Below are 16,148 nucleotides of genomic sequence, written 5' to 3' on the forward strand. Positions count from 1 at the left end.
GTCTTGTAACACAGCACAATGTACTTTACCACCTTACCGCTGACACTGAGTCTCCCTGTGGTCTGAATGTCATTCGCCTGAAAAGTAATCAAGCCAGCGTCTCCCAAAGCCACCCTGCTCAGGAGGAGGGAGTGTTTCTTTCCATGTGTGCTGATGCGACAACTTGGCTTAGACTTGAGCCGTATCCCATCCCTGCTCCACACACCCTCGATGTAGGCCAAATTGAGGGTCACCTCAAATGAGCAGCTCTCGCACTCCGACACCTCCACATCCTCCAGACCTTTCACCACCTGCAGACGGTTCTCTGGCAAAAAGTAGAACGTGCACATTTCAAAGCGTCTCCCTCTCACTGAGCGCCCACGCTGCCAGCTGCACAAATGTTTGTGAACAAAGAACTTACTTGCAGCAGCTACTTTCCCTCCGGGTTTATTGTCCCCCATATCTCTTGCTCTTTTCTCTGATTTAATTTGTGAATCTTGCTTCCTGCTTGAGAAATTAAAAAAAGTGCTTCAACTACCATTACTTATATAATGTAATGGCCCAAAACACATTTGCACCTCTCCTACTTGCTTTTGGCCTTGTGGTAACTTTGGGTGCTCACTTCTGCACATGTGATAGATGACGTTTTACCATTGTATGAGCTCATCTGAATGTCAACCAAGCTTAAGCTGGTGTTTAAACCAAAACCACCACTTTATAATGGCATTATCAAACTGAAAACAAGTGATATGACTCTCCTATAGTGGAATGCTAGACCTCCTTAGTAATGACGAGGACTGTCACCGCTGAGATCGGTTCGGGCATAACAGATACAGCCTGAGATTAGAAACCACACTCACGAACATATATGTATATTTATAGCGACAACTAATCATTCTACGGATTGTTGATACGATATTTGATATGATTTTTCCAGAGTTGCCACCTCATATTACCAAAAATCCTATGAGGTTTGCAATGTACTACTGCAGAGGGTCACTCTGTATTGTCTGCCTGTTATTGTGACTGTGAGTTACGGAGACTAGAGTTCATAGAGGGACCAGTTAATCTCCACAGCTGCTTTATTCTGTTTATTCTTTTAATTAATTAATGCAATGGCCACCTTGGAAACCCTTTCTTTGACTTGTGTGAAATATATATTCATTGATGAAAGAGCTGACATTTATACAACACAAATAGTTAACATGCTTCTGTGCAATATATAAGTAAAACATTTGCAAAATAGTGAGAAAGTGAAAGAGAAACTAAAAAATCACCACAAATGGCTAACACCAAAAAGGAACACACCAGATAACCTGCCAATTTCCTACCTTCGGCCGAGATGTTTTCCTAAAAGGAAGGGATCCTCGTACGAGCGGGGATGAAAAAAGCCTGGAAAATTAAAGAAAAAAAACACCCACCATGGTAAAAGTTTTGCCCCAGTCTTTACTTATTTTCAATTTTATTAAATAAGGGGAAAAAATGAAATGAAAAAAAAAAAAACTTTCTAGAGAAAAGGATGCATAATTTGGAAGCTGCGTCCCGCTCCTCAGAGCAGACAGTCAATAGTGGTTTCTCTTTTTTTCCTTCTTTGATGGAGCGTCGTGCTGAACAGCTGACATATCTCTCCCCCCATACTAACCTCCAAAATAGCCTTCTGTCAGTATGAGGGCAAAGATAGTTTTAGCTTTAATGTTGTGCAGCAGATCGTTTCCAGCATCGACAAAACCATTATATTCATATGGCGTACATTGAACAAAATGGACGAAAGTGGTTTCCAGAAGTGTGTAAGGGACCAATTCTTAAAGCATTCAAGTCAAAGACAAATTGCTCTATCAAAGGGACAGAAGTGTGTAAGTCATCTGCATGTTGCGTTTCACTTTTTTTTTCCTCAACATGTGGTCATTAAACTAAAGTTTCCACAAGTAACAAGGATCAGCTTATGACCCAGATGTAGTTTAAAGACTGCTCTGCACAACACTGTGCGGTCTGTGTTCTGAACCTGAGAGACCATGGGAGTTTCCAGCCCTGCAACAACTGACAGGTCAGGAAAAGATGAAGCAATAAGGATCCCTCATTTCACTGGGTCATCGTCACACAGTCCGGCATACATACACGCACATGATCTCACTCCATCAGAATTCATCGGCAAGGTCATTTACCGAGACAAGGGAAAGAGATGAGGTTGTTTAGCTCAGTGCTCCAAAAAGGAGCTCTGATATAGTAACAGTTATCGAAATTAACGTGGCACTGATGGAGTTTTCGATTGTAGATTTTGAAAACAAAATGATACATGCTCCCTCATTTACAACCAGACAGTTCAGCGCAGGTACAATTCAGTATTGTGCTTGCTCTACTTGACAGACAGCCCCATGTGGTGCTGCACTCTCCTAAAGCCAGTGAAACCCTATCGACAGGATCAGCTCTGTGAAGACCTGCCGCAGCACAAAAACAACTTGTAATCACTGTGGAATGGTTGTCCACAGCAGCGAGCCCATTGCACTTTCAATGGACCACCAGGCCATTTTATAATATTTCCCTATTTTGCCCTCAGAGAAACATTTGGGGTAATTCTGTTTCATTGGCAAGTGGAGGAAAGTGGAGAATTAGTTTCAGCTTTTGGCATTTAAACACCTGTATATTTTGAATTTAATGACAAAGGAAACTCATGATGTTTGGGATAAATTAAAAACCTCAAATGTGCGTCTTCACGGCTGTAGCATCCTCACAATGGTACAAGTAAACTAAAAATAAAAAGTCATGTTAAAGGAACCGAGGCTATGTGAGGATGTGCTGAGTGAATTTAGAACTTGACAAAACAGCTGAACACTCCATCTAAGCCGCTGGATCAGTGTTTGGAAACATTCCACATGTGTCACATTTCCTCTGGTACCTCAGCTAGATTTGGCAGTGGTTATACTAAAACTGGAATAATGTTTTTAATATCGCAAAATATTCTACAAATGGTGATTTCTGTAAACACCCTGCGGTCCATAACAATGTGTCAGAGCCAGGTTATAATGCACAACATTAGATGCTTTCGACAGGAACAATAATAGTTCCTTTTTTGTGTCTAATGTCTGGATTGGCTTCGGTCTGACAAATACAGCTTGAATCCCTCTGCTCTATAAATCAACTGTACCACCATTTGATGCACAACACATATTGGTCTGGGATTGGAAGATCATGTGATGTGCATCAAATTGAATACTGATGGATGTAGTAACTGCATGCCTGGACTTCATTAGCGATGAGTAGAAGCAAAATATTTATGTGTTGCCCATCAGACAATGCACGGCAGCCTCAAACCATGAGTTTGTTTGTGACTGGATTACAGAGACAACGCTGTGAGAGCCACAAGGGAAGAAAAGTGCTTTTCAAGTGAAGCCCATTTACCCTGTGGCATGTCTCCAGGACTCCATACTATGAGGTCCACTTCTGCTCTCTGGTGGCTGGAAAAATCACCTACACAAACTGGTAGCCCCTGATTAAAAGCAGCAACACAACGTATAATAAACAAGCTCTTTTTATTTATATTTAATCCTCATTTACATTCTAGCTTCTAAAAACGATTGACAAAATTTAAATTTAACATGACATGTAATGTTATTCATTTATTTCCCTTTTTTCTTTGCATCTTTGCCTTTTGCTGGTGCCTGCTCATCGTCCTTTCCTGAGGCAGCCTTAAGCCGTTTCTTTCCCAAGGGGGTCTTTGCATACCAGCTCTGATGGCAAAAAGCACAAAAGCGTAAAATATAATTAACAATTGAACAAATCCTACCAAAATGTGCTCAAATCATAAAGCAAGGGGTTGAACAGTACTTTAAGAGCCTCCTCCTCATCCTGAAACACCGGGTCAATCTTGGCTAGGGGGGCAACAAACTCGGCCGCAGTCAAACGTCGCTGCTGCTGCTGCTGAATCCGACGCTTGGTGACAACATTCTGGATAACCTGGACCATGTGACCTGGGGTATAGCCATCGGAGACTTTTGCAAGGGAGCTAAGGTCCAAGGCCCTGGTCACATCGCCTCCATGCTTTTTGATCAGTTGCTTCCACAAGACTGAAGTACGCAGGAGGTAAATGATAAGTATATGGAAATATCGAAAGAATCTTTCTGCCATGTGTCTTTTCTTACTGAATCGAGAGCCGTAGTCAGGTCTTGGGATGAGGATGATTTTGCTGTACATTTTACACAGTGCCTTGATGTCTGCACTTGATGGGTCTTTGGTCGTTCCTATAATGAGAATGCGATCTTCCCCTTTGATCGACTTTAGAGTCTTGGGCAAGTCTTTCTTCAAGCGTTTCGGATCTAACTGTGTGCAAATGTGAAAGTTATTCCTTTACAATTTAAAGCGATAAATGAGACACCTTGTAGAATGTCGTTCAACTTCAACATTGTTTGTACACACGTCTTTTTCATCCTTGGGTACTTTCTTGTAGAACATTTTCTCCGTGTCTCCCACCCAAATCACAGATGGCTGCAGCAGTCGAGCCACCTGTGCGATAGTAAAGAGCCACCATTACTTTCAAAATTAAGTCACATTGAAAATAATTAAGGGAGGTTAGGGGAGGCAATTCCAGAAACTGTGATGAGGTTCTACAGATATTACACTGATGATTGAACCTGTTCCCATGCAGCGTTTATATCATTTGCCACATTTGCATTATTTATTTCTCTAGCTGATGTCGACTTTCTCTCATATGGTATACACATTAACAAACAAAAAAATGTGAAAATGTCTATTAACGTTTGGCCTCAGTTTAGTGAATTTGAAAACAAAACCTACAGGTCACAGGTGTTGGAGGATTGTACATTAGTTAGACCCCCCACACACACACACACACAAAAAAAAAAAGTTTGCAGATTAGTTTTCATGTTACGGTTAAAAGTTTGACGGAGTAGTTGCAGTATTTAGCATAGCCATGAACTACTGTACTTCAGAGAATTTAGGAAGTGACCCTTCACCCTTCAATTCACACACTCTCCAGAATTTATGCTTTTAATAGCAAATGCTAAATTGCAAATTTTAAATTTTCACTGCATCTCTTATTGACTTCCTTGTATTCTGCTGCTATGTATTCAATTCTATTATGTCCTTACTTGGCTACCTATGTCTCGTCTATGGTACCAGCACCTCGTCATTCTTTCTCGCTGTGCATATGACAATAAACACTTTGAACTGAATCCTTAGAGCAGTGTCTTACCTTAAAGACCATATGGAGCATCATGGAAAGACCACTCTTGCCAGGGTACTTCCCGGTGGTGTTGAGAGGGGACAGGTCGAATAGGTTGGCTCCTGTCTCCTGGCAGACGGCATGGACCAGCATCTTCTTCCCTACGCCTGCCGGCCCCACCAGCAGAAGAGCTTTTATCAAGGGAGCCTTCTCGTGGACCACCTGGGAACCTTCAAACAATATACGTGATATTTTCTATCAAGAGAAAATAATTGTTTTCTTCTTCCTTTTTTTATTTTCGGTGTAAAATAAAAAGCTTCCATACCTAATGGTAAAACTGCAAACAGGGATAAGATCTGTCGCACATCTGACAACGATGGCATTGGTTCAATGTCATTTTGCCGCAGTGTGGTGCCGAGGTAGCTAAAGTCACCTAGGAAAAGTAAGAAAGGTTTATTTCTGCACAAAAAAAAATGTAAATGAATAATCTGAAAGAAAGTAGTTTAAATGTTAGTAACATTTTTCAATATTCTATCAAACAAACACCAGGGGAGGGCAGCATATCACTTCTAAACAATTTGTAAATACTTGGACAGTTGCATTTCAGAAGGATCTGCAAAAGATCAATGTCTGAGCAACAATAACTTCAATAACCTCCCACCTTTATGAACAACACTCAAACAGTCTTACCCAGATAATCCTTCATCCGAACAGCATTTGCCTTTCTCAGCAGACCCTGTTCCACCAGCTCCTGACACAGAGACTCAAGCGTCCTTATAGACACAGATTGATCATTTAGTTGTGTTTTCTGGCAATTTATAATCATCATTAACATATATGAGCATGGCACGACTGAGTGCAACAGCGGGTGATTGAGAATAGGACGCGGCTGATCTCACCGATCTGCTGTCAGATCTTTTTCCTTTTTCTTCTTCTTTTGAGCTTTTGCCCCCTTTTTTTTCTGCAGTGTAAAATAGGAGTCATGGGAACACACTAGGGGGTAACCATTGATATTTGGGATTCACTCAAGGATTTCCCCATTTTAGATTGATGCATTTGTATTTCATTTCAGTACCTTGGCACCTTTGGCTTTACCGGGCTTCTCTTTGTCCACGGCTAGCTTCCACTCAGCCAGCTCTTGTCTCATCTGCTCGTCAACCTGAGGAAAGCAAAACGGACCATCAGCTTCATCTGCTGGAGCTCCTTGTATTTATTTTGATCGCCACAAACTGAGAATACGGATCGACTTCATCACTGTCAAATCACAGACTCACCTGTACTCGTATCTCTTCCTCCACCTCCTTCCTCTTTTCCTCCTTGATTAGCTCCACATCGTGCCTCTGGCTAAAATTTCTAAACTCATTGCGGTTTTGCCAAAAATCTGAGAATGACAAAAATTAAAAACACATCTCTTTTTAAATATAAACTGTAAATATATACAGTTAATGCCTTATTCTGAATGAGTAACTGTCGCTGAGCTATACATTTCTTGATTAAAAATGGCAAAAAAGAGTTTTCTAGATTTGTCTTCGTAAATGAGATGAATTGTGCTGTATCCTTATTTCGGCCGCCTCAAACACATCAATCGAGCTTACCTACAAAAGTTTTGTTACCCACTTCTAAGTCTGACAAAAAAGCTGATGGTAGCATTTTCAGGCCCAAGTCTTCCTCATCCTGTGGTTCAAAATAAAATTAAAGTATACTGGGTCACCAACAGTACAGCTAAATAACATTTAATTTCTTATTCTACAGCTCAATCTTAAAAAAATATGTTCTAGCTATTACATTTAATCCATAAAGACCATTTAATCCATCAATGAGCCTTGCCTCATCATCTTTTCCCTTGTCTTTCTTCTCCTTGTCTTTCTTGCCCTTTTCCTCCTTTTTGTCCTTCTCTTTTGTTTTCTTGTTGGAATCTTCCTCTTCCTTTGCAGCTAATTCTTCAATTAACTGAAAAAATTTAAATGAAAAAAGATGAAACACAGAAATGACCCGCTGAAGCAGCCATATATTTGTCCGGAGGTGTGTTTTACTTGCTGAGGGTTCTTCTCTGCAAAAATGAGAGCTGAACCTCCGTCCTCTTCCGCCGGGTAGTCCGGGAACGTCCCTAACGTATCGCTGTTTTTAAATAGATGAACACAGAAAAGAAGATTAAATCGGTAAATTCATTATTGTTCTTCTGATACAACAATGCTGGCTCTGTACTCTCTTACCGGCACTCAATAAACCATTGTCTGATTTGTTCTTTCATGGTCGTGCTCAGGTCTTGGCCCTCCACATCTTGAAGCTGGCTTTTGATGGCGGCCACCGCCTTCTGGTAGTCCTCCTCATGCTCCACCTGTTTCACCCGCGTGGCAGCTTCACTGGCTTGAGCTATGATTTCCGCTTCACACAGTTGCTGGTATTTTGGGTCCATGGCCTGACAGGGAAGATACCAAAAGGTTAAGGTTGAAGTTAAACAGACCTCTATTTGTCACACACTGAACCGGTGCAAGGGATCTTTTTATTTTCTTTCATCTACAGCATCCTTGATGAATGGCAGATATTGCTCATCACCGAGGATCGGTACCAGTGCAACTAATGGAAGCACTTTATTCAAATAAAATACTGAATTTGTGACATCGATTATCAGACCAAAATACTTAAAATAAACACACACACTTCTATATGTTTACACCGTCGATGAAAACTAACAATACAATTTTGCAAATGCTACTTTTTTTCAGAAATATAGAATGTTTATATAATCCCCATAAGACAAGACATTCAATGAAATGACTGAAATTATGTATGATATTTGACTTCCAGAATACTTTTATACACCAATATCTTTGTTCACACACTTTATCTATGTTTACGGTGTAAGACTCAGTATTTACGCCAACAGTTGTCAACAAATGGGTCATTTTTCTCACCATTCCTAGGAGAATCATCTCTTCATCACGGGCAGCCTTTGTCCTCTTCCTCTGTATGTAGCCCTTCCACACCTGGACATCACATCCGACACACTCTTTCAGCATGAAAGATGACCGAGCGGAGGCACGTAGTATTGTGTCGGGTACAAAGCACCTTTTGAATGCGGACTGCAGCCAACTCAAAGCCAACTTTCCCCATGTCCTTGGTTCTGTCCATTCTGTTCATATTTCTGCTTTCTTCGTTCAACCTCGCCCTCAGACGTCCCTGACGGGCTCTTTCAGCCATCTGAATTATCTTAATGGCCTCCTCTTGACTTAGGGCTTTCGTCATAACAGGCTATAGTGACCATAAAAACAGGTTGAAAGGACAATGTATTTGTCTTCTATGTGAAAAAAGAAATCATATATTCATAATGAGCAAATCTTTCAAGACAGATGATTCACAAGATATGAACAAAGTTTCAACTCACAACTGGGCTGTCAGTAACCTCCACCATTGTGAGGATATTTGTCAGTATCGCCTTTTCCTTTTGAAGTTCTTTGCTTCCTTCACTAACAAAACAGCGAGGGATGGGGATTTCAAGGTCCTCCTTGTTACAGCAAAGACAAAAAAATATATATGTCCTTAGACTAACTCTTGAACAAAGATTTTTTCCCCCACATATCAAAATACAGCTTTCAGACACTTGCTTTTGAAACTTAAACTTACAGGTGTCAGCTTTAGGTCAAGAATGACATCGTCCATGTAGTGGTATTCGGAAAACTCTTTTTCCACCATTTCATTCTTTAGTTCTAAGATTCTACCTATCACGCCATCAAGAATTGACCGAAGAACTCGTCTCTTCTGGGGATGGACCATCTGGTCATAAACCTGTTCCAGTTGTCTGAAGATTTGTATGTAGCGCACATAGAGCGTGGCCAGGCGTTGGAAGAACACGACTCTGTCTTTTTCTGGAAGGGGAGGTTCAGCAGGAAGTTCCTCTGCTAGTAATTGGCTCAGCTCAAACTGGGCATCGGCCCACATCCGGTTGTATGTCCTTTAACGGTGACGTAACATGAAATAAAATGAGAAGCCAAAAACACAAGTAAATGAACACATGTAATCAATGGCAGGCACTTGTTAGTTAAAGGTTATATTACTTTGCCCCAGTCATGAGCTCTGTGAAAGAAATCCAATGAAAAGAAGGATGAAAGATCTTAAAGACCCCGACCGTTATGCAATAAGGTACTACCATATACTACATTACAGGACTTGGATCTGAAATTCATTTTGTGGCTAAAACATTTGGCTAATTGAAATTGTGAAAATTACAAACAAGTCATTTATCCTCATAAAGTTTCTTTCTACCCATAAATGTGTTTTTCTGTGAGAGTGTGTGTGTGTGTGTGTGTGTGTGTGGGGGGGGGGGGGGGCAAACACCGTAAAAGGTAATGAATTGTACTTGTGGGCTCCACTGAGCGGTATCGTCGACTTTCAGTGTTCTTGTCCAGCAGCAAAATCGAGAACATATGAGGTTAAAAGGGAAACCTTTTATGTGACAGACATTTAGAAGCGGGATATGGGGAAATTAAGAATAGAGTAAAAAGACAGAAGAAGGAAACAAGGGGATTAAATTAGTCTGGCTCTTGGTCCTCAGGCAGCCCAAGGATTGCTTCATCACCCAAATTGGTAATTGCAGAGTTGTCCTTCCAATAGGAGATTCTTATACGGCCATCAAAAGCCAACAAATTTATGTTTTTACATCAACTAAGAAGCATTTCTGAAACTCTGTCACTAGAAGTCCCTCTACATGTGTATTTAATTCCCCATAGTTGACCTTTTTAATTGGTCAAGACTTTCATATAAATGTTCGAAGTTGCAATCTGAAAAAGGTGATTAAGATCATGGCACAAAAAACGCATATGCCGATAACAAAGCAATGCATGTTCAGCTGCAAGACGTAATTTAATAGACCCAAAGTCTTCAAGTGTGTCAAACACGTAGTTGTTTTTATAAGGGGGCATTCATCCAACTGGAAAACCACAACACTCAAATTTCAGAACAAATCATTTGCTTTTTCACATATTATAAGGTCAAGAGTTTTCCCCCAGGTACCTCCAGTCGAATTTGTAAATCTTCATGATTCTCCATTATACTTATGTCTGCGTATTATGGTTAATAAACAAATAAAATTTGCAGTCACATAAATGTAACCCAATGCACATCTAGTAAAATTTGAATTGTAATGATACTCATCAGTGATGATGAGTCATTTGAACATCAACTTCAGGGGCAATAGGGAAAATGTGTTTTCAACGAATTAAACAGAGTTATTGCTAAGAAGGATTCACTTACAGCAAATATTTTGCAGAAAAAAAAAATAATTAAGGTGAGGGAGTCCTTATATTCCTGTGTTGACCTTGTGTTTCAAGAAATTAACAAAAAATGGGTTACAAGTGAGAAAAAGTCTCACTTGTTCCGGTCACAGCTGAGGGTTGCATTCACAGATCAGCTGACAATCAACATACAGAAACATACTGTACACGCGTTCACTATTGCAGACAATTTACAGTCACAATAAAACCAGGGAGGACACGTGAACGCCACAAACACATCAGGAATTGTACTATGCACCTTCCTGCTGTGAAGCAGCATTTTAAGTGACTTCTAGGAAAGACTGTTCCATTTTCTTGCTCACGGCAGTAAAATGTCTCGAATGACTGATGAAGAGAATCGAATATGCTTATTAGCCATACTCGAATTTGTCTATATCGTTGCCATGGGAACATGACTCTCGAGAGCATTTTTTAAAGTCTTTATCCAGTGTTGTTTTACGCTTACACTATCTTTTTCTGTTAGGAAAGAGGGCAAACCCGAGTTGTCAACAAACAAACGCGGCAGGGGATTTTCAAGTTACCTTTGCGACATATCTTCAGGTTGGTCTGCTTCGAGAGTTGCACTGAAAACTCACTTCCGGTGTCGGGGCCAATCATCGATCACCTCCGCTATCAATACCAGAGATGCACACAAAAAAACTCAAAATAAAATCTCGTGAAACGTTTGGTCAGTTCGTTTATGTATTGGATTTAACTTCAATTCGTGAGTCAACAAGTAGAGGTAGTTGACATTAGTTCGCTATTTGACAGTACTTCGCTAGAGGCCTATTTACGGTGACATGAGGCAGTGTAGCGAGTGAGTGACGTCACTTCCTGTTATGTGGGTTATATCGGGTCAATGTGACATCACAGTTAAGTGTAATTTCCCAGTGTAACATCATAGCTCTGCACATATGATATCACCACTTCCCTTGTGAAGGTATGCTCCTGTTCCACACCACAGGAGGTAAAGCTATTATCATAAATATCAAGTATCGCACTGATACACACATTATCTACCCTCCTTATCAGGATGTGCACTCATAATTACATGACTTCACAGCTTACACAGCTGATATCATTATGTACACTGTGCTCTCTATTTACTGACCTCACAGCCATTCTGTTAATAATTCATTTTCGCACTGTACTTAATCTAAACCCTGACTACAGAAATAATGCAGGCCAGTCAGCTTTTTGGGTAATAACTGCTTGGACATCATGTGTATGATAATATAATTTCATGTAAATTATTTTGTCATTTATTAATTCTGTAGGCGCTAACTTTTATGACTGATTTTTTGATAAGCTTTCAAATTGCGTTCAAATTATTTTAATTGTAGGGCACTCACAATTATAGTCTAGTTGGTCAATTCATATATTGTGGTTGACTTAGTTGCAACGATGAAGTGCAGTAGGCATTGCAACACTCTATTTAATGGATGCCATGAAGACCTCCCCAAGTGCAGCATCAGTAGTGTACCATTCCATACAGCCTATTCCACGATTTTACCATTAAAACAAAAGGCATTGAACCCCCCTCTATATGGGGCCTTGTGATCAACTGCTGACTGGCCTGGCGTGATCCCCTCCTCTTGCCCAATGCCAGCTGGATTACGCTCTCCAGCCCCCTCCACAAACTATACTGCAGGATAAGCGGTAGATAATGAATGAATAAATGAACATTTACCTGCTGAAAAAGGTCTGAGGCCATGCAGGTATAAAACTCTGCATTATTAAAGCCCATTATTGGAATAAAGGGTAGCAGATAATGCCTTTCATTCATTTATTCATTGTCTTACTGCCTGTGCGGGGCTGGGTCTTGGTGGCAGCAAACTGATAAGGTCAACCAATATGTTGCTGTTCCTGTCCCCCAGTGGTGCACGAGGCTGTTCTCAGGCCAGACACGATTTAGAAACCCTCACTGTGTTCTGTATCAACACCAGGGTCTCCTACCGGATTAACCATCCTGGAACATTTCTAGTGCGAGATAAGCTGAAAGCATCTTTATCTGATGGTTGGAACACCTCAACTCGCTCCTTTTCAGCTTGCTATATTGCAAGCTCCTCCCTGGGTGTCTGTGGAAGAACCACGTTCTTTCTGCCCTGATGCATACTTCATTGTCCATAGGTGAGACTTGGAACATAAATGAGCGGGTAAATTGAGAATTTGCTTTGCAGCTCAGCTCCTTCTGTTTGACAACAGAACAGCGCAGTGCCTGTATCACTGCTGACTTCACACTGATTTGCGTCTCTAATTTATCCTCATTCATGAGCAAGACCCCAAGACACTTTAGCTCCTTCATTCCTTATGCCACTACTTGGCATCAAGTTTTAGTTTTCTCGTACCATGTACATCACAAACCACCCAGTGGTCAATGATTGTGTTTTTTATGAGCTGTCCATGTCTTGCACGGAAGTCCAATAGCAAGACAACAATAGGAAGTCTCCCAGCATAGCTATGGAGTGAATGGGTGCTGTCCCATTCAACACCTCCTGGAGACTCTTATGGACTGTTCAGCGCAAAAAATGCAATCCTCAGAAAGAGACTCATCCAGCGGGGAAAACTCCAGCACACTGCTGCTCAGCTGGAAACTGGTGAGTATGCCCACACCCGCCTCAAACATTTCACCTTTAGCAACTCCAGAAAAAGAGAGCCAAATCCATTTATGTCAGCTCTGTTCCCGAATTAATGCGCAAAACATCATCCAACTATTTCAAGCTGATACCACTCCACATCTTTCACCAGCTCTGGCACCTTGACTGGGAGACAGGTAGCACTCCAATGCACAAACACTCAATTTGTCATGCCGAGGAGCTGGTACGCTCAGGCGTCCACCTCACTCTGCTGCCCCAAAATGTGCATTGAACCCAGGACTACTATCGTTCTCCACTTATCCTGTGACGAACACCCAGCCACCAGCGAGCTACTCTCCCAAGCCTGGCTCTAGGAAGGTGCACCGGTCTCTCTAATGCAGGTGAGGTGCCTTGCTTCTGAATCATTCTTAGCCAGCATCCTCATCTAGGACCAGGTAAGAGATCGCTGGTGGGGCCACCAAAACGTCCACCATGATAAGGTGACAATTCATCTCTTCCTGAAGGTTGTTTGTGTCCCTAGCTTTCTCAGGGCAGGGAAAACAGTTGAGTCAACCAGGGAGTTGAACATGTTTGAGGTTGAAAACTTTACACCTGTTCTGATTGCACAGAACAGGTCTCTTGTTCCTCTGAAGGAGAAAAAAAGATGCAATTCAGTGCACACACTAGCAAGATTTCAAATTTGGGAGTCATTGGCTCAATCCAAAGTCTGCTAAATCTTTCACGGTTTCTTCTGATAGGCAGGTTATGACCACTGTTTAACAATTTAATGCAAACTTAGCAGATGGGTTCATTTTCTGAAGTTCAGACTTCCATTTCGCAACATCAGTTTCCTGACAGCACAATCAGGTACTTCACTGTTAGATATTTATTCACGATATCTCAGATTCTTTCTGTCACAGCTCAGACAACATGTTGGGAAGCATTTTTTGTGTCTGTGCTGCAATAATTATACATTTCACTATCGGGGTTCGGTGTGTGAGGATAGGAAGTTCCCAAAATCATTACACTGACATACCAGATCTTCTAACAGTGGAAGAAAAACATTTTCAAGTTGCATCTTTATTTTGTTTGCAGAGATATTTTGTTTGGTTTCTGAGTGTAATTAAAGAAATAATGTCTCTAAAAAACATATATATGATTAATCTTAATAATTGCTCTGAAACATGACATATTCTAAATATTCCTGCTCAAATTTTTACACTACTAATATCAGTAATATAATGCTTTTTATTTAAGGTGCCTTATGCAACACTGAAGGACACCATACAGACATATGCATAAATATATATATATATACATACACACACACACAAACACACACACACACACACATACAGGACTGTCTCAGAAAATTAGAATATTGTGATAAAGTCCTTTATCTTCTGTAATGCAATTAAAAAAACAAAAAATACTTTTTGATGATATTCTAATATTTTGAGATAGGATTTTGAGTTTTCTTAAGATGTAAGCCATAATCAGCAATATTGATATAATATGAGGCTTGCAATATTTCAGTTGATTTGTAATGAATCCAGAATGTATGACATTTTTGTTTTTGTAATTGCATTACATAAGATAAGGAACTTTATCACAATATTCTAATTTTCTGAGAAAGTCCTGTACATATACATATACATATACATATACATATACATATACATATACATATACATATACATATACATATACATATATACACAAACTACAGATTGAAAAAACTACGAAAATAAAAAAAAGGTAACAAATAAAAAACAAAAGTTGCAGAGTAGTTGGCGTCATGAAATAAGCAACTTTAAACAGACATGTTGGGAGTTGTAGAATAGAATAGAATAGAATAGAATAGAATAGAATAGAATAGAATAGAATAGAATAGAATATGCCTTTTATTTTTCAATTATAATATAATGTAATATAATATAAGTTTAAATATAATAGAATTTCAATTAATGATAATAATTACACCAATAATACTAATACCACAACAGGTGTCGCCATAGCAAATCAACCTCCTCCATCTAACCCTTATCAGAATCCTGGGTTATTGCACTCTGCCTTCTTCTAAAAACTAAAAAATCTGACGAGAGACTGAAAGGCACGTCCTTCTCAGAGAAAGTCCATGGTTTTAAAAGCAAATGCTATGGGAACTATCATTCAAAATAATAATGATGTTGAGTCTTAATCTTGCCTTAGTTGTTCAACACTTTTTATGATACAGATTATTAAGTAGAAATCACATAAATAGAAGATAAAAACAGCTGTAGAGGAATTCTGTTACCACCTAAAATAAAAGCTGTAATCATCTTCATCTCTGCAACCTCCAGCTCTGCTTCCAGTCATTTCTTCATTGCCTCTGTTTCTAAACCTTAAAGCATCACTGGTCTCACAGCTGTCTTGTCTTTCCGTTCATTCTGGCTGATACTCTTTTACCACACATTACCCCTGACACTTTTCTCCTGTTTCCTGTTCCAACCTGCTTGAATACATTTCTTCACCTCTTTTCCCCACGCTCCATTGTTCTTGTCTGTTGACCTTAGGTACTTAAAATTGTCCACCTACTTTATCTCCACTGCCTGTAGCCTCATCATTCCACTTGGGTCCCTCTCATTCACACACATATATTCTGTCTTGCAGCAACTAACCTTCATTCCTCTCCCCTCCAGAGCATACCCCCACCTTTCTAGATTTTCCTCCATCTGTCCTCTCCCCTCACTACGAACAAAATATCATTTGCAAACATCATGGTCCATGGAGATTCCTGCCTCCCCTGTCAGCCTGTCCACTACCACTGCAAACAAGAAGGTGTTCAAAGCTGATCCCTGATTTAGTCCCACCTCCACCTTCAACTTCTCTGTCACACCTACAGCACACCTCACCACTGTATCATATCTAGCATACATGTCCTGCACCAGTCTAACATGCTTCTCTGCTAATGTAGACTTCCTCATACAATACCAGAGTTCATCTCTTCGCACCCCGTCATAAGGTTTTTCTATGTCTACAAAGGCACAATGCAGCTTCTTCTGACCTTCTCATTCCTAAAGCAAATACTGCATCTGTAGTACTCTTACTAGGCATGAAACCATATTGTGTTCAGTTTCCACTATTCCACCATAACTCCATTGTACG

At 40.2% G+C, this 16,148-nt stretch overlaps 2 protein-coding genes across 2 annotated transcripts in view; both read right to left on the minus strand.

The window, feature by feature from the left end:
• Positions 1 to 1,465, minus strand: part of obscna (obscurin, cytoskeletal calmodulin and titin-interacting RhoGEF a) — a 39,271-nt gene extending 37,806 nt beyond the window's left edge. The window contains exons 1-3 of the mRNA XM_086161754.1: positions 1,311 to 1,465; positions 401 to 486; positions 38 to 304 (exon numbers count right to left, since the gene is read on the minus strand). Of these exons, the coding sequence (XP_086017880.1) occupies positions 38 to 304; positions 401 to 440 (307 nt within the window). The 5' untranslated portion in view covers positions 441 to 486; positions 1,311 to 1,465. The remainder of the gene's footprint in view (positions 1 to 37; positions 305 to 400; positions 487 to 1,310) is intronic.
• A 2,062-nt stretch (positions 1,466 to 3,527) lies between these two features.
• Positions 3,528 to 10,987, minus strand: LOC147225967 (dynein regulatory complex subunit 11). Its single transcript, XM_086161881.1, has 19 exons — positions 10,968 to 10,987; positions 8,780 to 9,107; positions 8,541 to 8,660; positions 8,225 to 8,407; positions 8,071 to 8,142; positions 7,369 to 7,574; positions 7,189 to 7,273; positions 6,983 to 7,105; positions 6,751 to 6,829; positions 6,430 to 6,536; positions 6,231 to 6,314; positions 6,055 to 6,116; positions 5,846 to 5,928; positions 5,481 to 5,588; positions 5,186 to 5,385; positions 4,390 to 4,476; positions 4,116 to 4,293; positions 3,802 to 4,040; positions 3,528 to 3,704 (listed from the first exon to the last, which is right to left on the minus strand). The coding sequence occupies exons 1-19, from the start codon at positions 10,976 to 10,978 to the stop codon at positions 3,594 to 3,596; spliced, it is 2,466 nt and encodes an 821-aa protein (XP_086018007.1). The 5' UTR covers positions 10,979 to 10,987; the 3' UTR covers positions 3,528 to 3,593.
• Between the last annotated feature and the right edge of the window lie 5,161 nt (positions 10,988 to 16,148).

This window comes from Fistularia commersonii, chromosome 16 (assembly GCF_037954325.1).
Source record: "Fistularia commersonii isolate RoL2024-O1a breed Wild chromosome 16, RoL_Fcom_v1.0, whole genome shotgun sequence".
NCBI lineage: Eukaryota > Metazoa > Chordata > Actinopteri > Syngnathiformes > Fistulariidae > Fistularia > Fistularia commersonii.

Coding starts and splice junctions, on each gene's coding strand:
- LOC147225967 (XM_086161881.1), bottom strand. Junction 7,274..7,368: donor CAATGGTTTATTGAGTGCCG/GTAAGAGAGTAC, acceptor ATTTAAAAACAG/CGATACGTTAGGGACGTTCC. Junction 7,106..7,188: donor CAGAGAAGAACCCTCAGCAA/GTAAAACACACC, acceptor AAATTTTTTCAG/TTAATTGAAGAATTAGCTGC.